Below are 25,933 nucleotides of genomic sequence, written 5' to 3' on the forward strand. Positions count from 1 at the left end.
TATCTAAGTACATTCATACATATCTCATTCATATGCACGTACATACAAGTTCACACACACACGCTACAGTTCCATATCTACATACATACATACAAGTCACATTCACTTATTTGTAAGTTGAGCCTTATCTACAAACAAATCAACACAAATCAATGCAATTACAAACAAACATAACCGACTAACTTCCAACAAACATGATGAACATTCAGCAACACAATGAACATTCCATTAACACGATGAGCTTTCAGCAACATAATGAACATTCCATTAACACGATGAGCATTCAGCAACATAATGAACATTCCATTAACACGATGAACATTCAGCAACATAATGAACATTCCATTAACACGATGAACATTCAGCAACATAATGAACATTCCATTAACACGATGAACATTCAGCAACATAATGAACAACGATGAACATTCAGCAACATAATGTACATTCCATTAACACGATGAACATTCAACAACATAAGGAAAATTCTATTAACACGATGAACATTCAGCAACATAATGAACATTCCATTAACACGATGAAACTATCATCTTAATTTACATTAAGGATAGACGAAGTTCATATGAACTTACCTTGGTACTTACCTTTATCCATAAATTCTTACATGGTTCCCTATATACAACATACCAAACTTCATTTGTAAATAAGAAGTGATTCCAGAAATCACTTACCTTAAGTGTCCGTATTCGCATCTGTTTCCTCGCCTCCTTTTGACCCGTTAGCCTTCCATGCTTCCATCCATCTTGACATGATCCCTATATTTTCATGTCATCGTATTCACATTCTTGTTAGCATATATGATTGTACATATTAATGATCATATCAAATTCATGTTTCACATTTGACTTTCATTAGTAAATTCTAACAAGCATAAGGCATATTTTCACAAGTCAATCTTTTAAAACTCATATAATTCATCAAGTCATCACATATAACACATATGGATATAACACGCGTCATATGACTTTCTATAACATTACAATTGTGACAAAAAGTCTAATATTGCTACTTATGCACAGTTGACTTTCAGAAAGTCAACGATTTATCATATGAACTTTTGATTTAACCTCATACATCCATGTCATTATAGTAGACTATACTAATGACACTATATAAATTTCATACTCACGATGCAATAAGCATACAACCACATGATCATCTAGTTATACGCACACACTAAACATATTTAATTCCGTTCATTCTATTAACATAATTCTACAACTAACACCATGACCTATGCTTAAGAACCCAACATCATTCTAACTTCATCCCGTTCTAATGATCTCATATGCTTCACATTTAACGTACTTTTACTTATCAATTTTGGTTAAGCAATTATTCAAAAATGTAGTAAACATTATACCACTCCAACATAGAGTACAATATTCTAATGCATACTTTTACCAAATAACATGGCCAACCAAATCCTACATGAATTCCATCTAAAAATACATTTCTCATGTTTATTTACCATCAAATACATCATATCCCCATGTTATGCGATTTGATCCATTACTTGCATACCATTTCATCTATTAATCTCACCTAGGCATTTCATAAAACACTTGGTGTACATACCACGATTTATGCATAATGTACAAGTGTTTCATGCTTTACTTCCTACTTCATGCTTTCATTCATCAATTAACACAAAAACATCAACAAATTCATATCACATTCATATGTATCAAGCCATTTCATACAATCTCCTCATCCTAACTTCACTTAGACATTTCATCATACACTTGGCATGCATACTAATATCTAAGCATAATGTACAAGTATTTTCATTTTGTGTCTTCCTAATTCTTTACTTTCAATCATTATCAATACAAAATACAAAATACCAAACTAATTTCATACCAAGTTCAATCTAACTAGCAAGATGGTCACATACAACATAACATATCAAGAATCGAATGAAGATTGCACATGGGTGAAATACCCATGTCGTCATTTCCATCATCTATGGTGGGTTTCACCTCCAAACACCTAATTGATCAAAATCATGCATAACACATACTCCATACGAGGATTATAACACTTATTCATGTTTAATTTTTGCATCAATTCTTGGATTAACCATAACCCACAACATCAAACATCACCAAAACATAAAATTAAACTTACTTAATGTGAAGAACACATGGATGATCAAGAATCCTTGTACATGCAATAGAATTTGTTGAATTCCCCTTTCTAATTTGATGATTCTTGTGAATTAGGGTTTCACCCTTTTTCTTCTGCTTAGTTCGATCCCCAGACAAACACACATAGTGTGTGTGTTTTAGGTTTTTATTTTTATTCTTTTAATTAATTCAAGTTTCCACTTTGACAACCTTAGTCCCTCATGTTCTTTCTTGTTTATTTGACCCCCCATAGTTTTCCACTCTTAAATAATAGCCAACTTTATCTAACCAAGTTAGATTACTTGGTTATTAGTAAAATATGCCACTTAGCCAATAAATCTTACTTACTTATTCCTACCTAATAAAATTTCCAAATAAAATATTTGGACCCGAGTTTTGGGGCGTTACATATATCATGTATACTTTTGTACTGCTTGCTTGGGTAATCTAAAAAGCAAAGGTATAAAACATTTTTTTTCTTATTTAGAACATTTAACACCTTAACTGAATTAGAAATCTGCCATTTATTTTGTGCAACTCTGATTAACATGAATCTTTTGCACCTCCTTTATAAAACTATAGCTTTTAGTAACATATAAGTGTTGTCACTAATACGTTTGTACGTGTTGGAGTTACACAGGAACATTTCAGGAGCAACCGACGTGGGAGACGTGAGCGTTGTGATCGCGAAATCGAGGATGTAGACCCAAAAAAATATTGCCATGTTTCAAATCAAATAGATCTAAAACCACAAAAAATGATATTTGTTTCGGTGACACATTTTTATTTAACAAATTACCGAAAATTGTAAAAGAGGAAAATAGGAACATTTGAAAAGGAATGATGAATCATTATGTAAATACTTAATTTTTAGGTAATCATAGCAAATACATTTTTATGTTTACAGAGTATAACAAAGCATAACATGTTTTATTAAGAAAGCGAAAGCAGGTACTGCAAACCCAAGGGGGGACGAAAACCTGGAAACGAAAACAAATATGGTTCTCTGCCGTTGTAACGTTCAAGGTTCCGCCGCAATGCACGGTGGGATAAAAAGCTAGTTAGGTTAAAATTACAATATGAAAATTGAAATGAAAACTCACGATGTTTGTTTGTGATAGGCAATTGCTAATGGACCAACACCCCATTGGTTAACCAAGGGATGTTTTAACACCACTTAACATGGGGAGAGAGTGGTTTGAAAGACATGATAACTTATCATGTCATCTTTAACACCAATGAAGTTAAAGTACACCCAAGCCCTTAAATTATCTTACCAAGTAACGTAGTTAGTCATTAATGTAAAATCTCCAAGATGTTCAATTTAAAATGGATAGTTAGAAGTGTTAAGTGTCATGTAGTGAAATAACAAAAAAATAAATAAACAAGACAGTATCCAAGACAAAACTGTAACAAAAAATAAACAGATGGATTGATGGACTAAAACCAATATTCTCGGCTAAAACAAAAACGCCAAAACTGTACACAATTCTGTTAAATTTAGTATATATTTTAAATTTTATTTATTTATGTATTTATTTATAACGTTATTTTTTTAATCAACTTAAGCACTAAACTGCTATGACAGCGTTATTAGAATATTACTCACGAGTCACGACAAAGGCTACGACTTTTTAAAAGGTTGACATATGAATCAACCAACACAGAAGATTTGAAAAAGTAAAAAACAAATAGACATGGCAACTTGGAAACCATATTCCTTTATAAGTACCATAAATTTTGGACCTTTTAGAAAGGATAACAAGAAATCATGGCTTCCCTTCCGATCTTGACTGTTCTTGAAGAGTCCCAACTATCCCCACCAGTGGCAACCGTAGGTGACAGGTTGTTGTCACTGACTTTCTTCGACTTCATGTGGCTAAGGTTACCTCCTATTCACCTTCTATTCTTTTATGAACTCTCCAACATCACACAAACTCAATTCACTGAAACAATTATTCCAAATCTGAAGCACTCTTTATCAATCACCCTTCAACATTTTTTCCCTTTCGCTGGTAAATTGTTCGTATATCCTACTTCTACTCAAAAGCCCGAAATCCATTATGTTGAAGGTGATTCTATCATGGTTACTTTTGCAGAATGTAATCTTGATTTCAACGAACTAACTGGAAACCATCCTCGTGACTGTGAGATGTTTTACCATCTAGTACCTCTATTGGGCCAGGCTGATAAAACTTCTGATTCCACAAAGATCCCGGTGTTCTCCGTTCAAGTGACACTTTTTCCAAACTCTGGAATCTCTATTGGAATGACTAATCACCATTGCTTGTGTGATGCTAGCATGAAGATTATTTTCTTGAAGGCCTGGACATCGATTGCTCGATTTGGTTCCGACAAGTCTTTTCTAGCTAATGGAACTTTGCCATTTTATGGTAGAGTGGTCAAAAACGCTAAACTAGATGAAAACTATCTGAAGTTTGCGAAAGTTGAGAGTTTTAAAGAAGAGTATCAACCTTGGAAACTATGTGGACCAACTGATAAAGTTCGAGCCACTTTTATCTTGCCTTGGTTAGTGCTAAATAGGATGAAAACTTTGGTTTCAACCCAATTACCAACATTAGCATATGTATCATCTTTTACGGTGGCATGTGCTTATATCTGGAGTTGCATAGCAAACACACGCAAGGAGGAGCTGCAAGTATTTCGTTTCCTCATAGATTGTAGGGCACGTATGAATCCCGCAATCCCCACTGCCTACTTTGGTAACTGTGTAATTGGAGGGTGTATGGCTACTGAAAACACCACATTGTTAACCGGAAGAGAAGGGTTCGTGACTGCTGCAAAGTTGATTGGAGAAAGCGTACATAGGATGTTGACCGATAAAGATGGTGTTGTTAAAGAGATAGAGTCATTCGAGGACTTATCTTCCAATAGGATTCCAACAACAATCATTGGGGTTTCTGGAACACAAAAGATCAAGTTTTATGACACTGATTTTGGGTGGGGCAAGCCCAAAAAGTTCGAAATAGTTTCTATTGATTATAATGGATCGATATCCATGACAGCCTGTAGAGAAAATGATCAAGATATGGAGATTGGTGTTTGCCTTCCAACAACTGAGATGGAATCTTTGATTCGTATCTTTGAAAAAGGATTAGAAGCATATATCGATTTTGAGTGTCGTCGTTTGTGAATACTATAACTTCAACTTGCTTATCTCTCCATTTCTTGTTTCTTTTCAATGAGTGACTTGGGCCTTTGGTAATTGTGTAATATCTCAATATATGATTATATGGTTTTTGTTTTAAGTTTATGTATGTCATCACTATTAACTTTCGATAGTGGTATATTAAACTACTGCAATTTGGATTTAGATAACTTTTACTTTAATGACACACACACTCCATGACGTATTAAATTATACTACTGCAATTTGGATCCGTTAACATTGGTTTTTTTTTTTTTTTTTTTTGAATAAAGGCGGAATTTTATAAAAACCTTAAGCAAGATGCTCAAGCAAAGTACAAACAATGAAAAATAGAATGACAGAGAAACAGAAAAGAATACAGACAATTACATTAGAAACTGAAATTTCTCCAGTTCTCCCATGATATATCCGACGACCCTGCCCGATTTTTTACCCAAGTGTATGAGATGGCCTTAATATCACTGATTAGTTTTACGATATCAGGAGGTTTACTTTTGAAGATAACTGCATTCCTCATCAGCCAGATGTTCTAGCAGGTTGCAGCCGCCACTGTGTACACCGCCCGATTCAGTTTTTTTCCACCTTTGTAAGAACCGATGAACTCTAGCAATTGTACCACACTTAGAATATAACGCGGTAAGGGGATTTTCATCCATTGAAAGATCAAGATCCAAGTTTGTTGAGCCATATCACAGGTAATGAGAAGATGACTTACTGATTCCAGCGATTCATTGCAGAGAACACAATTTGAGGAGTTGAGATGTAGGCGTCGAATTTGGAGTGCTTCTTTTGTTGCAATACGGTCCAAGACTACCCTCCAGAGGAAACAGTTGACTTTTTTTGGTATCCAGTGGAGCCAATTAAGCACCTTTGTTTCATTGATTAAGTTTATTTCATCCAGTTCAGCACGGACAATACTAACTTGGAACTTCACCTTTTCTTCACCCAACTTCCACAGCCAACCGTCTGATCTAGCACTAATTATGACATTCTTCACGCATACTAAACAATCCGCCCATTCGTTCTTCAGTTCTTCGTTTGACAGAACATTTCTACTACCCCAGAACCATTCGGCTCTACCTTGTATCATATTATAACGGTCTGATACGCTGCAACGTTTATTACTTTCTAGTTCAAACAGATTCGGGAATAATTCACATAACGGTCTACTTCCCGCCCACGGGTCTAGCCAAAAACAAGTTTTATCTCCACTTCCCAGGTCTACAACCATTTTTTCACGCACAATTATCGGCTGAATTTCATTACTACGTCCCATTTTTACTATTGACTTCCACACACCTCCTATAGAATTTTTTAGCGGAATGGACGATTGACATCTTGGTCCACCGTGTATGGCCGTAATCACCCTTGCCCACAACGAAGATAACTCATTTTTGTATCTCACACTCCATTTAATCATGAGGGCTTTGTTTGTTGAAGCTAAGCTACCTATACCCAATCCCCCTTTGTTTTTTGGAGCTACGACTTTGAACCAAGGAACCCAACTCACTTTGCTTTTTTCCATACACCCACCCCACAAGAATTTCCTTCGAATTTTTTCCAACTGTTTTAATACTTGAATCGGTGCACAGAAAAGCGAAAGAAAGTATGAGGGTAGGTTACCTAAAACCGCTTCAATTAATGTCACCCTTCCACCAAAAGATAAAGTACGAGCCTTCCATAATGTGAGCTTCTCCTCAAATCTTTAGGTCTCCAATTTTTAACCAAATTCATATTTGCACCGACCGGAAGGCCTAAGTAAGTGAAGGGGAACGTACCCGTTTTACATTGTAAAATAGCCGCCTTTTGCGTAATGACTTCATTTGATACACCCACACCGAACAATTGACTTTTTGAGAAGTTCACCTTTAAACCCGATGACAAATGAAAACATCTTAACAATCTCGAAAGATTTTGAAGGTTTGAATCAGACCACTCCCCAACAAATAAAACATCATCCGCGTATAGTAGATGAGATATAAGCGGACCTTCATTTGGAGTTTTACAACCCTTGAATAAACCATTTGTGTTGGCCGTGACCGTAGCAACATGTAGTGCTTCCATTGCAAGGATGAACAGTAAAGGTGATAAAGGATCCCCTTGACGAACCCCACGCTCAATGACGAATTCTTCTGAAGGTGAACCATTTACCAGAACTGAGGTTCTTGAGGAAGATAGAATACCCGACACCCATTTCCGCCATAAAGCGGGAAATCCCATTTGTGAAAGCGTTGACTCCAGGAACTTCCAACTAATAGAGTCAAAAGCTTTTTCGAAATCAACTTTGAACAACATCATTTTATTCCTCGACTTCTTGCACCAAGAGATTAGCTCGTTAATTATGAGAGGGCCCTCCAAAATGCTTCTCCCTTCAATATAAGCCGTTTGAATATCGCTGATTAAATAACCCATCACTTTCTTCAATCTCTTAGCCAGGATTTTGGAAACTAGCTTTGAGATACACCCGATGAGATTAATAGGCCGAAATTCCTTAATAAATTGAGGGTTGGACGACTTAGGCACTAGAGTGATAAAACTTGAATTGCAACCACGACTTAATTTACCGTGAACATAAAAATGATCAAGTAAGTTAACAAAATCAGCCTCCATGATGTCCCAGAAGTGCCTAATGAAGCTGAATGTAAAGCCGTCTGGACCCGGAGTCTTGTCACCCCCACAATCCCATACTGCCTCCTTGATTTCTTCTTTAGAAAATCGTTTCACTAACATCGCTGATTGATCTAAGGATAAGACCTTAAAACCGTTATTAGTGAAACATGGCCTACTATGGTTTTCTTCCTTAAACATGGCCTACTGTGGTTTTCTTCCTTAACATTGGTACTTTAATGATTTGCACATTCCACATGGATTTATTTAGATAACCATTGACAAACTTTAATGATTTACACAATCGATAATATTTTAAATTAAACTACTAGTCTACTACTACTTGGATTTAGAAAGAGTTAAGTGTCATTTATGTTTGATAGGCAAAACATGGTTACAGGTTCTAGTTTTGGATAAATGCGACTAAATGCGCAAAAACAAGGCTTCTCGCAAACTATTTTTTGTTTTCTTTGTTGACGATAAAGATAAAAAACTGTTTACTGTAATTTTGTTGAGGATTTTAATATTTGGAATTTACGGTTTCTGGTTAGTTGAAGATACTTTTGACATTTAGGAACTGCTTGATATTTTGACACTTAAACTTTAATGGATATAGTGTGGATAGTTGCATCAAGATTGGTTTTTAAGTTTAATATAGGTTTGAACTGGTAGGTTGCATTTTGCTGATATTGTTGATCAAGTCCATGTGGGAGACTTTAACCCTTTTTCAAAACAAAACAACAAAAAGACGTAGTAAAGGTTTTACAAACCTTTTATTGGCTTATCATTAAGTACTTGATTTCTGTTTAAATTTAATCCAATCATTTGGATAAATTAGTGGTTACAGTTAAAATTCTCATTTCCAACTCTTTCAAGACTTCTGTAACATATTCTGTCATACAGTGACTTGTTGCTCACAATGTGTTACATGTTACATGTCTCAGACTGGACCAAGACTGTTTGTACAAAAGTTTTCCAAACTGAAGACCTGAGGGGTGAGGTCTTGGGGCTTTCTAGTCTGGACCACTTGTGTTGAGGCTTCGTTTTTTTCTAAATAAAAAAGAAGTTAGCCAACACTGAGAATCTCCGCGACTCGATACTAGGTAGCCAGGATTGACCTTTTACCTTAAATGGTTCTGTTAGAAAGAATCAAAGATAAGCTCATCTCAGCTTGCATTGACCAATGTGCCATCAGATATACTATATAGTTGTGTCTTGAAGTTCATATCTCTCTGGTTTTTATGTAGTATAATTATATTTGTTTTCACATGCCATCAGGTATATACCTCATGGCCTAATAGTTCAGACGATATATGTAACTTACTAAAAATACAATTCAATTAAATTAAAAGAAGAATTAAAAATATTACATTGTTTTAACTAAAAAACCCAACTCTCCTCGCCCCCCCCCCCCCCTCTTCAATTTAAGCCCCTCCCATCTCATATTCTTCTCCGGCCACCGACAACAGCCTATATGCACCATCTACTTATCAACGAGCTCACGGACATATGGATTTGTTACCTTAAATTATGAAACTGCCAGTTTAAAGAAATCGGGATTAGGATGATAATCCGCATCCAAAATTGTTAGTCAGAATATAAACTTTATTATTTAGTTTATGTAATAATTAAGTTACAATTATTATGTATTATGTATGGGTCAAGTTATGTGCGGATCAAGAACCGGAGCGGGTATTTCAAACTGTCCTTAGGCAGTTTACCGCCAAATTTACCTCCACATATTATGTATATATATGGCCTGACCGGTAATCCAGTCCGGTATCAAGACATTTTCCCTCTAAATCTGAAAGTGTCCATTTTATATTCACTATCGTTCATTCTTTCTTGTTCTGCACATTTGTTAATCATGTCTGCAAATTATGTATTCTCTTCCGCTGCAAATGGTAATACATATGCAAATTATGATAATGTCTCGGGCCTCCAACATAGTGGTATCAGAGCCACATCAAGAATTCCTGCAGAAATTAGAGTATCTTCTTCTACACTACCATGCCAACACTGCGAAGATGAACAGCATGAAGGGGTGAAACACAAACGAAGGGTGAAGTTATGCTTCTATTGTCATCGGCCAGGACATCTGATTTACTCGTGTAAATCAAAAGAAAATGACGAAGCAACCCAATTGGTTAATCAAGCGATTAACGCCGGAATCCAAACACAAAGGATGGATGCAGGAGATCGGGGCGAAATGATCGTTACTGGCACGGATGGTGGCCAGTGGAATGACATATGGTATGTCAGTTACTCGTTCTCTCATCACTACGCCGGTAATATAAATGTTTTTAAAAGGATAAAACATTTAATTGGTGTTGATACAAAGACCGGTGAAAATGATTTCTTGTTCATCCGGGGTATAGGAAATGTGGATATTAAATCCAACAACGAAACTGTAAGAATACAAAGTGTTCTGTATACTCCCGAATTGAACAGAAATGTTTTAAGCATGAATCAACTAACTCTACAAGGTTTTACCATCAAGAAAAGTGGTGATACTTGTAGAATTTACCCAATGTTTTGTCCACCCGTGTTAAATACCATAAGTGATGTTACTGGTCTGACCAAAGAAGAAGAATTGGGGATGAAAGAAAGACAGAAAGTTTTAAATCTGAACGATATGAATGAAAAATACAAACAAGATTACTTGAATTCATATTTCGAAGAATTAAATGTATCGAATGAACAAGAGTTTGATTGGAGTCGGATGATCATAAGGGCACTAGAATTCAAAGAATTCTCCGACTGTCAAGCCTTGTTAGATATGATTGACGATAGAGATTTCGTGTTTAAGTACAAACACGATCTGGAAGTGAAGTTTGAAACTATGGTGGGTTGGTTCCTAAAAGAAAAAATGGAAATAACTACGCGAATAATACCCCCACAGTTGGATGACGGAAGAAAGATAAATCTACTCGATTTGTATGTTATGGTAGAAAAGGATGGAGGCTATCAAAGCGTCACACTTGACAATTTGTGGCCGGCCATAGCGAAGGATCTTGGTTTCGAATATCAAGATGGAGATTTTATTAGAATCATCTATGCAATGTACTTAGATGTTCTTGTATTTTATTACAAGTTCAAATCGGTACAAAAGAAGGCACAAGACAAAGAAATGTTGGAACAAGAAGGAACTCCCATGGCTGCAAACGAAAGAACAAGAAGAAGCAAAAGTGCGGAAGCCGAATCTTCACGAAATGACAAAGAAACAGAGCATTATGCTTTGTTTACAAGAAACAGTCTAGACGGATCGTGGATTCTTCACAAGAAACGACGCCGATTCAATTTCAGTGAAGCTCGAAAAGCGGTCGATGAAGCCAACAAGAGCGTTATGATGCAACTATAATCAAGTTTACGGGAGGGTGTTAGTCAGAATATAAACTTTATTATTTAGTTTATGTAATAATTAAGTTACAATTATTATGTATTATGTATGGGTCAAGTTATGTGCGGATCAAGAACCGGAGCGGGTATTTCAAACTGTCCTTAGGCAGTTTACCGCCAAAATTAACCGCCACATATTATGTATATATATGGCCTGACCGGTAATCCAGTCCGGTATCAAGACATTTTCCCTCTAAATCTGAAAGTGTCCATTTTATATTCACTATCGTTCATTCTTTCTTGTTCTGCACATTTGTTAATCATGTCTGCAAATTATGTATTCTCTTCCGCTGCAAATGGTAATACATATGCAAATTATGATGATGTCTCGGGCCTCCAACAAAAATATCACCAAGTTCATATTTGTTACATAATGATAAGACATGGCTCAATATATGTTATCGGCTTTAAACCAGTTCAATGAATCTGTGTGTGTAGGTTATGTTCTCCACTTTCTCTTGCCATGATTTCACTTCATTTCTTATCAAATTTTGTAAAATTTAATTGTTTGAATCATCCTTAAATCAAAATAATGTCCTTTCATTGCACATGAGGGTACAAGAACAATGGGGGTAAGTAGAAGGATATTCAATATCACTAGATTGATTAACAATCTCAATCATTGGCTTTATTTTCTTGAATTTGATTGAAGAACTCAATTCCATGTATGAATCTATGAAGACCCTGGACAAGAACATCAACACACAGAATTGTAAGTATATTTTTGTTCTTTTAATGGGTCGGTCAGACCACAAAAACTGTGTTTTTCTTTTCTTTCTTTTTTTAGCACAGAATCCTATCATTTGATTTTTAAATAGTAAAACATATAATTTTGTGATTTCTATAACTGGAAAAAGTTATTTTATTTTGAACAAAAATTATATAGATTAAGAAAATACATGTATTTTAATATATTTAGGCCTGTTCGGTTTTTGGCGTGTAAATAACAATACTATTGTTTTAGAATGTTATCCAGCTACCTTGCCGGACAGGGGCTCAAAACACTAACTAAAATTGTCAGCTTCCGCTGGTAATCATATCATTTTAAATAAAAATTTCCACACTTCCTTTATTAAAAACATTAAGGCTCTATACTTCCACAAAACTGGAATTGTTAATTTAGTGGTAAAGAGTTGGTCCTCCATCCATCTTTGTGCTTCTTACAAAGTGTTGTCTTTCGGCCATTTTAACCAATTTAAAACACTTTCCATTTTAAGACAACCTAGAAGGTTGGTTGAAGAAACACAAGTCCTGATCCGCGGGGATATAGAACTGTAGTGGCAGTCTTGACCGGGAGGGGGTGATACTCTTAATCTCTTCTTCGATCGACAAAGCATGGAGTGATTTGCAAAACAAAGCACCTTGAGCTCGTTACAAGAAGGAGAGGTGGGGGTTTTCTTCTCGTAACCACCATCCGGCGTTAGAATAAGTAACCGTTCTAAGGGAATAAAATAGTGTGTGTGTTAAGAGTGAGAGAATGAGAAATCGGATCCATAAACATGTGGTTGAAGGTTGGTATTTATACCCGAAGGGTTTGGAAAAGAAAATGAGCCGATGGGCCTTGGGCCAGACGTCGCCACGAAGGAATATCCATTTGGTCCCCTCTGACACGACATGCAGTGTTTGCAGAGGTGGAGAGATGTTGGCTCATCCTTATTGGATACACGTCACATGCCAAATGTACTTGTTATCAAGTTTGTCAATAGCTGTGAGTAGAGATCATGGAGCAGTGAACGACACAAGTTGATTGGTTGCATGTCATTGTATATTTGTACTGTTTATCCCCTGCACTATTGATCATCGTGGGGGATTGGCTGACAAATCATGGCACACGCTGATTGGGTGCAAGTTTCTGCCACTCGTACTTGTTGTACTTCTGTGAACTGTCATGGTTTACATGTACGCGGGCGAAACCGACGTACAAACCTTGTAATGCGCAGAGTGTTTGGGCAATTAAGTGTGAGCATGGTCCTGCGTGTAACAAGCCATATTTCTTACTTTCTATTTTTAGAAACTTGTATGCGTATTTCATTTTAATCCTTGTAATCTTAAGACTTTGATCATAATGGGAATCATGGTTGCAAAAGTCGCTAGGCGCTCCCAGTCGGTAGACCGGGGAGTTGAGAGTACTCGGTCTAGGCGGAGAGTACTCGGGGAGTACTCGGACATGTTAAATTATAAAGAAATTACTTTTTGGAGATTAAATATATGTCAAATAACATAAATTTACTAATATTTATAAAAAATATATGAAAATGACATTGATTCTTTAATATGATAGGCATAGAAATTATATTTTATTATTATTTAAGTCAAACTAGGCCCGAGTTGACCTACTAGATCCAATTCTGGCCGAGGTTGACCGGGTTTGACCGACTCCGAGTAATTAGGCGGAGTCAAAGAAAGTCGCCTCGGCAGCCTACCTTGTAGCGACTACTCGGGGAGTACTCGGCCTTGGAAACCTTGTTTTACAACCATGATGGGAATACAATTTTTATTCACACTTGTTTATGCATACATACACGACGTTAATCAATCACAAATACGTATTTCATGCCTAAGAACTGAATCATACTTGATGTTTAATTATATTCGGAATCCTACTCATACACACTCATACTATACACATGCCCTAAAATGCCCTAACACGCTTAACATATCAAGGAAATCACATAATTTGACAAGTGACCAAACAACAAGGGTGAAAAACAAAAAAAAAAATTCAGGGTCCTTACGGACTGTAACAAGGACTTTACGGTCCGTAAGCTCCTCTAGGCGGGCAAAATGTTTCCAAGCTACGGGATTGGACCTCTTTTTCCACCTCTTTCCTTCTCTAATCACCTTCCAACCTTGTTTAAACACAACCCTAATCTCCCACTAATAGATACATGTCTCCCATAACTCCTCCGACCTGTACAAACTCTCAAATCTCCCTCAAACACTCAAATTCTCTCAAAAAAAATTCTTTTTTGTGCAGAATACTCTCTAGTGTTCAAAATGAGTTCTAACTCACTTCGTTTACTTTTGGGTAAATTACATTTTTTCGTCCTTTATGTTTTTACCGAATTGCAATGGATGCTCTTTAACTTCAATAATTACAGTCACAGTCCTTTTTTTGTTAATAAAATTACACCTTGCGTCCTTTGACTCTAACATGGTTAAAATTTTCAGTTAAGTATGTCATGTGTCCTGCACATGAGGGTAGATTGGTAAATTTACTCATTTTATTTATTTAAAGTAATATCAAACAATAAAACAAATCAGATTTAAAAAAAAAAACAATTATACAATATAGATATATGAAAAATATAATCTCTTATCCAGCTTTCACTCTCTCTCTCTCTCTCTTCAACAAACCCCACCACTAGTGATAGCCACCACCGACACCCCTTTCTCTTTCTAAACCTACCATCTGAAACCACCTCCACTCATACTGTCACCAGCACCGTAATCGACCATCCACAGCCGCCATCTCTGCAACAGGCACTCTCTCCCACCAACAAGACGCCACCACCGTATCCCCACTCGTCTTCATCTCATTCTGACGGCTATGCACCACCATCGCAACTTTCCTTCACGTTTATTCTGGCGATCTGAAAAAAAAAGATGTTTCTTTGTTTCTCACCCTCTCCCTCCCACACGGATCCGTCCCGATGTTACAGATCTGGAAAAAAAGACCATTGCAGATTTGAAAAAAGATGTTTCCTTCATTTTTTTTCCGGCAACAACCGTTGCAGATCTGAAAGAAGATGTTCCTTAGTATGTGTCCGAGTCTATTTGATAGTGGGTCATAGGTGAGTAGTAGTGGAGTCATTATGTTTGAGTTGTAATTAATCTCATCATAGATTTGGGGTTATGCACAGATGGGATATTACAAGAACATTTGAAGTTTTTTGTTAATATAAAATTCTACTGGAAATCTGTAGTTTTTGTCATTATAAACTGTTAGCATGCATATATTAGGATAAATTGGTCAATTTATCTGAAAGTTAACGCATTGAAACAACAAACATTTGAAGTTTCTTTGTGTTCAGATTTGCTAATCAAATCATATTATAGGTAGCTTTCTTGTGATTTAAATTCCTATACAGGAAGGATTATATTTGATTATTAATATTATTATTATTATATGCTTTATATGGATTTGTGAGTTGTTTGTAATGCACTTTCTTTATTATACAAAGAGCAAATTTCATTTCCTTACCTTTTGTTTCGAATCATAGTACTCATTTTCGATATTTGGTTGATTTTTGAGCTCCATAAGTTTCACAGACTGATATGAAACCCAATAATTGGGCGTTAGAAATGCTTGTTAGGTGGTGGAGGTTGTTAGGTGGCGATAGATGTTAGGTGGTGGCAGTGGCAGGTGGATGGTTTAGAGAGAGAAAGAAGATGGATAGTAGGGAGAGAGAGAAGATGGGATGGGGTTTTAAAGGGAGATGAAACAGGAAGGCTAAATGACATTTTTGCCCTCACATGTGATGCACATGAGCTTACTTAATTGAAAATTTTAACCAAGTTAGAGTTAAAGGACGTAAGGTGTAATGTTTTTAACAAAAAAAGGACTGTAACTGTGATTATTGAAGTTAAAGACTATCTATTGCAATCTGGTACAAACATAAAGGACGAAAAGTGTAATTTACCCTTTACTTTTTCTTATGTTTTCTTGCTTCAAAACACTTGCATAACATTAAAGGTTTAACCCAATGTTCACCAAGGTGTAACAAGGTGGTACAACTCCATATTTGAAGTCCGAAGTGGGTTATAAATTCTACTTTCACAAAAACTTTTGCAACTTGTCTTTGTTATGCCTATCTTGTGGAATTCTTGTAACAACCTTGTTCCCAATGAAACTCATAATTGTGGGGCTTGTGTATGGTTGATTTCCAAAATATTAGAGGCCCAAAACCTCAAAAACCTACTGCCATAAAAGGTCCTAAGTGACCTAGAAGTGTTGAAACCAGTGTTGTAAAAGTCGAATTCCAAGGCCGAGTACTCAACGACTACTTGGTACTCGGAACCTTACCTTGGAGAGTTACTACAAGTCTGCCTTTATAAGTCGGAGGTGGTCAAACTCGGCTTACTCGGCGACTACTCGGAATACTCGGCCAACTACTTGGAATACTCGGTCAAATACTTGGGGGGAACCTTGGAATACTCAACGACTACTCGGATTACTCGGTCGACTACTCGGCCTACTCGGCGACTACTTAGGATTATGCTAATTTTGACATGAGTTATGCTAATTTTGACATGAATAATGATAGTTTTGACATGAATTACGCTTATTTTTGTGACAACCCGAGATTTCAAGTATTTCCTCTACGCATTGTTGTAACTTGTGCATGGGTGAGGAGTAACGGAAGTATTGTAGTGTATGGGTGTTTAATGACCAACTTAGGAATCGCTTATGTTTCTTCTAGAACTCGACGAAGAAGGGTTGTTCCTTGTCATTTAGTGATCGACGAAAAATGGTGGCTTTTGTCATCTAGTGACCGACGAAGAATGGTGGTTCTTCGTCATTATGTGTTCGACGAAAGATGATTATTCGCCATGCTGGGCCGACGAAATAGGTTATTCGCCGAACATGGGCTTCGACCCAGGAAGGTTTGCGGCCCAAGTGATTTCAATTATATTAACTCCTTCGTAACCTTAAACACGGAAACCCTAAAAGCTTTTCCCTACTCACTGTGTGACGGCAATAATTTTAGGATCTTGAAGTCCTTCATTCCGTTCAAGCTAATCACCCCAACATCACGGTTAGTACCTAATTTTAGGATCTTGAAGTCCTTCATTCCGTTCAGTTCTATGCGATTTTGTGCGGATTGTGACAATTATTATGAGATTGCGTGACGACATGAATAGGAATTAGAAGGCATGATATTATCAACTATGAATGAACAAACTAGGGATCATGACAATCGATGAACCAATCTTATGTCTATCTTAAGAGGTTGGTGATTGGGGTCATGCTTAATGTGCGATCCACTGTTAAGAATGTTTGCATTGTTTGATTCGGTCTGTTTTGATTGACTGATTAATTAGTTGTTTGATTTATTTGATAATTAGGGTTGTGAGTTTCAAAGATTAGAATTATGTGTGTGCAATGAAAACTGTTATGATGCTTGTCTATATTAGGGTTCTGTTAGATTATACAAATTAACCGCCATCGATCCATCACTCATGATTGGAAAATGTGTTAACTGATTGATTATATGATCTCGACGAAACATAGATATTTCGTCACTGTTGGTCACGAAGAAGAAGGTATAATTCGTCACCTGTAACTCGACGAAAAACAATGATGTTTCGTCACATGCAACCCTAACGAAACATGTGGCCTCGACGAAGTTAGTTCTTCGTCGCTGTGGTATTTCGCCGAGAAAGAGAATGGGTGAACAGTAGGCTTTGATGATAATGATGATATAGATAATTATGTGTATAAACTCTATGATGCATATTAATAGATTATGATGTATATGAAGATAGATGTGTGTACTTGTAAAACTCTACCTGATTGCATGATGACAATGTTAGTTTTGACTTGACTTGTGTGGGTAGACATTACAACTGTAAATGTTATGTGATTTGCACATGAGATGTGGACCTGTATGGGACTAGGATATGTGCTACATGTTGAACGGTGATCTTTGTGATAATTGTTATCCGGAATAGTACGTATTTCTTTATGAACTTGATGTTATTGGCAACTATTGTTGAAAACATGAACTTGCGTTATAAACGTGTATGAAATCTAAATGCTTGTAATGCGTTATGTGACAATGGTATTACGTGTGATGTGTTGAATACATGAATGGGATATAAGTTTACGAAACTGATTATTCTTGGTAACCACGGTAGGGTATGGTTGACCAACTTGGAACGGGTAATGTAATGTAACATACCGAGCAATCTAAGGTGAGTTCACTGCTCTTTTTCCAAGCATGCGTCCCGGGGAGGGACATCTGGTAAACGTTTCGGGGAGGAATGTCGGGTTTGTGGGATGTTGGTTAATACACTCATATCTATCACTTAAGTCCCTTCTACCGATTGTTGCCAGGGAGGCAACGGGGTATTAGTTAATAGCGCTATTTAGGTTTGGCACCCTCACACCGCACCGGGGAGGTCGGGAGTGAACTAATGACCCCAGTCTTGACCATTGCTTTGATAGAGGCTTTGGGGAATAGGGCAAATAATCTGGAGCCATCGGCGGTAACCGAGTTATTAACGACATCAAATCATTGAAATGTTTTATACTTATATTTGGTAACGAAAACGTGTTAAGAAACTTTGAACTCACCAGCGTCGTCTGACACACTTGTCTGCATGCTTGCAGGTCTATAGGGTTATGTCATTGGAAATTGCTGTCTGGGAAGCTGGAGTGGTCATGGGACGAGATACATGGAATCGCAAGACAAGTTTAATGGTTTTCGTACCTGTGGTTTATGAAATACTTATCAAATGAGTTACGCTTCCGCTGTATGCAATGAATTACATTTAACGTTTGTAATACTCTATGTTAATGAATGAAAGTTTTTAATAAAATTTAGTTATGAGTTCAATGTGATTGGTGGCTAGATCCTGGTATGTCACACGCCTCGCGGGGGTTCCCGCACGAGGTATTTTGGGGGTGTGACAGTTTGGTATCAGAGCCACTGGTTATAGTGAACTTGGTTTTAAAAATGTTTTTATAAAACCAGACTATAACCGAACAGTTCTGAATACGTGAATACGACCATGACACTCAGCTCCAGATTGCAAGGTTCGTCTTTTTCACCTGCTGCATACATTATATGGCTAGTACACATTTGTTTATGATGTAGCGTACAAACACGCACTCGTCACTATAGCATGATTACATGAATTGCTTGCTTACATTATGATGCGCTGATAGATTGTCATAATCTTTGGATTTCTATGATCTTATCGTTTTGATAACCCCCGTTTGACATCTGAGTTAGAAGAACCATTTGACATAAGTTAGGAGGAACTGAGATGAGCATGAAAATCACAATATTATTATGGGTGCACACATAATAATAATGTGGGGTGCATGCTAGTCCCAGTGAGGCTTAACAAGTGAAAAAGGAGTTATGTACCGTAATTCGATCAATGAGAAACATAACAAACCTATAGGGGTTGTAGTAGTGATTGTCTCCTACCCGAACGTGATCTTTTCACTCCTCTCTGAATCCTTTCGAATCTCGAAGCTATCGAGTATTACCTGAACACCCATCTGAACGCCTAGTGAACTGTGTAGAATGTTAGGTGCTTGTACGAACGTCCTTGAGTTGGTTGTCGCAGCGACGAATAATCGGTCTATACCTTTCTCACTATTCTTTGTTTGCTGGAACTTAACGTATGGATGCCTTAGATCCCGAAGTGCGATCCCTTCTGCAACACTTTTGCAACGTACCGTGTATTACTCAATCAACTTGCAAGATCGATGGACAAAAGGATAAGTGCAATACATCACCGACCTCATTGTTAGGACGACCTTGGTTACCGGCGACGAACATCAGTAAATTGACTTCAATCGAGTCCTTAACCCTAGTCAGCGACTTATGGGAGTCAACTCTTACGAATTAATCGGGATATAAACGATGACAATTGACCATGGTGTGGAATGTGTAACTGCCAGCACGATGAGTAGCGTTTTAGGACGTGGCACGGAATGTGAAAAGATGGACCCTGTTGGTGAAAGATCGTAGGGCTCCGTTTCAAGCAACGACATTAGAGGCAACAGTCACGCCGACATCAAGGTACTCGTAATTGTAGCCTACCGTATGGAAACAAAGGTGACTTCGACAAGGATTGACTGTTATTAAGTCAAAATGTCAACAACCAAGGGAACGATGACAGTATTGGGAATCCACGTGACCGTAACAACACTGGTAGTGGTTCTTGTGGAAGGGCATTTAGGATTGGCGTGAGCGACGCCAGACATAATAGCAACATGGTAGCTAGTACGAGCAGCTAATCGCTTCGTCTCTGTTCTGTTTAACCCTGATTTTTCTTGAATCCAAACCTGTTGTGGAATCGGCTGATGGCAAGACAATTGAAACCTCATAAGTTTGTTGGGATGCAAACTCGACCTTGTGGGACAAGTGTTCGACATCGACCTTTCTTCTGCTATCCTTGATGGTTTCGATGCAGTAGTTAGTGTGGATTGGTTATCCAGAGATCGCGCAGATATACCCTGTGAGAAGAAAATTTTGCGTATCCTTCTTCCTAGTAGAAAATCGTTATCTGTTCTAAAAGCGTCAGAGTGGTGCAAAGGTTAGCACCATTTCAGCTATGAAGGCCCAGAAGTGTCTACGGAGGGATTACACCGTTACATTAGCAACCGTTACTGATGTTAAGGCTAAGGAAAAGAGGATCGAGGATCCACCGATTGTTCGTGATTCCTCTCAGTGTGCTACCCGAGGAACTTTCAGGTTTACTTCTACAATTGTTAGTCAGAATCTCAGTTTGATCTCACGCTAGAGGCAGCTCTGATTACTCGTATTCTTACCGTCTTGCACCAGGAGGGCTGCAAGAGCTGTCTAATCAACTGCAGGAACTGTTGAACAGGAGTTTGGTCAGACCTAGCTTTTCGCTTTGGGGAGCCCCAGTTATATCCGTGAAGATAAGCCTTTTCGTATGTGTCCTGATTATCGAGAACTTAACAAGGTGACAGTCAAGAACCGTTTGCTTCGACCATGTATTGACAACTTGTCGACTAGTTGCGAGGGACAAGCTTCCATTCGAGGATTGATTAACGAACGAACTATTATCAGATGGAAGTCCAAGGGGAGAATGTTCCTGGAACGGCATATCGAACGCAATACGGCCATTGCGACTTTGTACACCATGACCATTGAGTTAATCAACACACCAGCAGCTTTATGGACCACATGAATCGACTCTGTTTATTTATGATGTTTTGAATCATTTCCAAGGGAAGGGAACATCATGGACGGCATTCATATCTTATTTTAGAGCTCCTAAGGGAGGAGCCACTCTGCGCGAAGTCTTGATTTCTGGATTCGAGAGGTACATTTCTGGTCATGTAATCAACGAAGTGGAATACACGTGGATCTTGCTAAGATCCATTTTGTTAGAAACTGATCGACACCAAAGAGTTCTTCGGGAATACAGTAATTTCGTAGTCACACTATATACTATCGTAGATTCATCAGGGGATTTTTCGAAGATCGCGCAACTCTAACCTCTTTAGCACAGCGGGGTGCTGTGAACCCATGGGAGACAAAACAGAAGAACGTATTTTCAGCTTATGAAATTCAACTCTACAATGCACTGAGCATCGTCTTCACCCGAGGGTACGGGTAATCTAGTGGTATACCATGATGGTTCGAATCAGAGTCCCAGTTACACGTCGATGCAACATGAGAAGGTAATGACTTACGTAATGGAGTTACGAAGAGGAGCTGCACAACACACAACCTGCGGTGGAAACCGTGGTCTATGGATGTAAATTGGAGGCATTACTTGGACGGTACCAAATGCACTACTTAGACCGATCGCAAGGGCCTCCCGTGTACCTTTGCTTCGGAAAAGCTAAAACGTGTAGTGACATCGCTGGGTGGAACATTTGAATGACTACGACTGTGAAACCTGAACGTGCACGAGCTTTGCAACTCACTATCGACTCTAACCTACCTGGTCAGACTCGCTCTGTTCAAACTGGAGAACTGAAGGAAGAGAAGTTTCAAGTTGAACCCATGCGGGGCATGGAGAAGCAACCTTTGGCAGGTCGGACGATATTCGCTACCTCATGGAACGAATGTGGATCTCATTATACGGCAACTGTAGGGAATTTGTGTTGAGCAAAGCACACCGGCCTCAATATTCTAGTCGTCTGGGTTTTGATGAGCGATATTAGGATCTATAAATCTTGTACTGTGATCGGGCATGAAGGCCCACCTGGCAATGTATGTGAATGATGTTTGACTTGTGGGAAAGTCAAGGTGGAGTATCGACAACCAGAAACACCTATATGGAAATGAGAATAGACTGCCATGGATTTTGTCGCTAGTCTACTTGCAACTCGAGATGGAACCAGCACACTTTATTGCAATCAAGGAAACTGACGAGTCGTCATAGCTTGTGAATATTCCTCTGAGGGAGGCGGCTTTTAGGCACGAGGTGCCAACTCCTGTTATCTTTGATTTTGAACTATACCTGATTTACGACAGGCAATACACAACACCCTTGGCTCACGTCTAGACACGAGCATTGCTTATTACTGTAGGACAAACGGTCTGAGTAAACGAACCATCCTGACACTTGAAGACATGCTGCGAGCATGTGTATGATTGACTTTAGTAGGAGTTAGAAGGACATTTACCCTGGTTGAGTTCTACTGCAGCAGTTACCAATCTAGTATACAGGCAGCTCCATGTGAGGCACAACAATGCTGATCTTCTTGTTGGACTAAGGTAGGTGACAACCTAATCACAAATCCAGGATTTTTACTTGAACCACTTGGGGAGATTGTTTAGATCGAAAATCATTTGGCGGCAACGCGTGGCCGTTAGGATAGCTGATAAGCTTAGGAAACACTGGGAGTTCGCTGTAGGTGAACGTATCATAATCGAAAGTCTCACCCTGGGAGGGTGTGGTACACTATGGAAAACGTGACAAGCTCAGTTTACGATACGTTGGGACATTTGGATTTCTGGAACGAATCGGTGACATGGCTCACAAACCCGAGTTACCTGACGAATTGGGTAACGTTCACGGTGTCATTATGTCTCAAATCTATAGAAGCGTTTATCCGAGGAAACATTTGTGATACCTTCATTAGACAAGTTGCAATTGTGTGGACGAGGGAGTCAAAGTTCGTTAACATAGTCGAATTCCAATTATGAGAGTTCGTTAAAACTCAAGACGTGGACTGGAGTTCACATGGAAACGCAAGGATCAGATGATGACTTGTTTGAAACCGTTGAGTCAATTCCTAGTATCATTGACGAATTTCGGGACGAAATTCCCTTTCAAGTTGGGGATGATGTGGCACCCGAGGAAATTCCGCCGCTTTTGGAGTACTTATCAAATTTCGGGACGAAATTTCTTTTAAGTTGGGGATAATGTGACAACTCGAGATTTCAAGTCTTTCCTTTACGCATTGTTGTAACTTGTGCATGGGTGAGGAGTAACGGAAGTATTGTAGTGTATGGGTGTTTAATGACCAACTTAGGAGTCCCTTATGTTTCTTCCAGAACTCGACGAAGAAGGGTTGTTCCTTGTCATTTAGTGATCGATGAAAAATGGTGGCTATTGTCATCTAGTGACCGACGAAGAATGGTGGTTCTTCGTCATTCTGTGTTCGACGAAAGATGATTATTTGCCACGTTGGGCCAACGAAATAGGTTATTCGCCGAACATGGGCTTCGGCCCAGGAAGGTTTGCGGCCCAAGTGATTTCAATTATATTAACTCCTTCGTAACCTTAAACATGGAAACCCTAAAAGCTTTTCCCTACTCACTGTGTGATGGCAATAATTTTAGGATCTTGAAGTCCTTCATTCCGTTCAAGCTAATCGCCCCGACATCAAGGTTAGTACCTATATCTTGACTGCCGCTAACCATTCTCAGTTCTATGCGATATTTGTGCGGATTGTGACAATGATTATGAGATTGCGTGATGACATGAATAGGAATTAGAAGGCATGATATTATCAACTGTGAATGAACAAACTAGGGATCATAACAATCGATGAACCAATCTTATGTCTATCTTAAGAGGTTGGTGATTGGGGTCATGCTTAATGTGCGATCCACTGTTAAGAATGTTTGCATTGTTTGATCCGGTCTGTTTTGATTGACTGATTAATTAGTTGTTTGATTTATTTGATAATTAGGGTTGTGAGTTTTAATGATTAGAATTATGTGTGTGAAATGAAAATTGTTATGATGCTTGTCTATATTAGGGTTTTGTTAGATTATACAAAGTAACCGTCATCGATCCATCACTCATGACTGGAAAATGTGTTAACTGATTGATTATATGATCTCGACAAAACATAGATATTTCGTCACTGTTGGTCACGACGAAGAAGGTATAATTCGTCACCTATAACTCGACGAAAAACAATGATGTTTCGTCACATGCAACCCCGACGAAACACGTGGCCTCGAAGAAGTTAGTTCTTCGTCGCTGTGGTATTTCGCCGAGAAAGAGAATGGGTGAACTTTAGGCTTTGATGATAATGATGATATAGATAATTATGTGTATAAACTATATGTTGCATATTAATAGAATATGATGTATATGAAGATAGATGCGTGTACTTGTAAAACTCTACCTGATTGCATGATGACAACGTTAGTTTTGACTTGACTTGTGTGGGTAGACGTTACAACTGTAAATGTTATGTGATTTGCACATGAGATGTGGACCTGTACGGGACTAGGATATGTGCTACATGTTGAACGGTGGTCTTTGTGATAAATGTTATCCGGAATAATACGTGTTTCTTTATGAACTTGATGTTATTGGCAACTATTGTTGAAAACATGAACTTGCTTTATAAACATGTATGAAATCTAAATGCTCGCTATGCGTTATGTGACAATGGTATTACGTGTGATGTGTTGAATACATGAATGGGATATGTGTTTACGAAACTGACTATTCTTGGTAACCACGGTAGGGTATGGTTGACCAACTTGGAACGGGTAATGTAATGTAACATACCGAGCAATCTAAGGTGAGTTCACTGCTCTTTTTCCATGCATGCGTCCCGGGGAGAGACATCTGGTAAACATTCCGGGGAGGAATGTCGGGTTTGTAGGATGTTGGTTAATACACTCATATCTATCACTTAAGTCCCTTCTACCGATTGTTGCCGGGGAGGCAACGGGGTATTAGTTAATAGTGCTATTTAGGTTTGGCACCCTCACACCGCACCGGGGAGGTCGGGAGTGAACTAATGACCCCAGTCTTGACCATTGCTTTGATAGAGGCTTTGGGGAATGGAGCAAATAATCTGGACATGCTTGCAGGTCTATAGGGTTATGTCATTGGAACTTGCTGTCTGGGAAGCTGGAGTGGTCATGAGACGAGATACATGGAATCGCAAGACAAGTTTAATGGTTTTCGTACATGTGGTTTATGAAATACTTATCAAATGATTTACGTTTCCGCTGTATGCAATGAATTACATTTAACGTTTGTAATACTCTATGTTAATGAATGAAAGTTTTTAATTAAATTTAGTTATGAGTTCAATGTGATTGGTGGCTAGATCCTGGTACGTCACACGCCTCGCGGGGGTTCTCGCACTTGGTATTTTGGGGGTGTGACAATTTTGACACATACAAGATATCCAATAATTTTTTTTATATATTTAACATGTCTGAGTACTCCCCGAGTACTCCCCGAGTACTCCCCGAGTACTCCGAGTACTCTTAACTCCCCACTCGATCGACTAGGGATTGCCTAGTGACTTCTGCAACACTGGTTGAAACCATCCAAGCCCTACCACCTTCAATTGTTTGGGGCTTATGTTTTGGTAAAGTGTGAACAGTAGAGCCTTGGCTTTCCAAATGTGATTCCACTTCCTCACTTAGTTAGTTAATCCATTTTCTTTAAGCTAAGTCAC

The 25,933-nt window shown here is 38.2% G+C and overlaps 1 protein-coding gene and 1 long non-coding RNA gene across 3 annotated transcripts; one reads left to right on the forward strand and one right to left on the reverse strand.

The window, feature by feature from the left end:
* The first annotated feature begins 3,901 nt into the window (after positions 1–3,901).
* LOC110925086 (malonyl-coenzyme A:anthocyanin 3-O-glucoside-6''-O-malonyltransferase) lies at positions 3,902–5,426 on the forward strand. 2 transcript variants are annotated; one of them, XM_035986523.1, is made up of 2 exons: positions 3,902–4,165; positions 4,250–5,426. In XM_035986523.1, exons 1-2 carry the CDS (start codon positions 3,922–3,924, stop codon positions 5,302–5,304), a joined length of 1,299 nt encoding a protein of 432 aa, XP_035842416.1. In that variant the 5' UTR covers positions 3,902–3,921; the 3' UTR covers positions 5,305–5,426. The 2 variants fall into 2 exon arrangements, with proteins under 2 accessions (XP_035842416.1, XP_022024747.1); XM_022169055.2 differs by having other exon boundaries at positions 3,904–5,426.
* Positions 5,427–14,568: 9,142 nt separating this feature from the next.
* On the reverse strand, positions 14,569–15,761 carry LOC110923419. The gene is made up of 2 exons (XR_002584069.2): positions 15,530–15,761; positions 14,569–14,989 (listed from the first exon to the last, which is right to left on the reverse strand). It is a non-coding gene; the product is annotated as an uncharacterized LOC110923419 (long non-coding RNA).
* Positions 15,762–25,933: the final 10,172 nt, after the last annotated feature.

The sequence above is a fragment of the Helianthus annuus genome, chromosome 17 (genome assembly GCF_002127325.2).
Source record: "Helianthus annuus cultivar XRQ/B chromosome 17, HanXRQr2.0-SUNRISE, whole genome shotgun sequence".
NCBI lineage: Eukaryota > Viridiplantae > Streptophyta > Magnoliopsida > Asterales > Asteraceae > Helianthus > Helianthus annuus.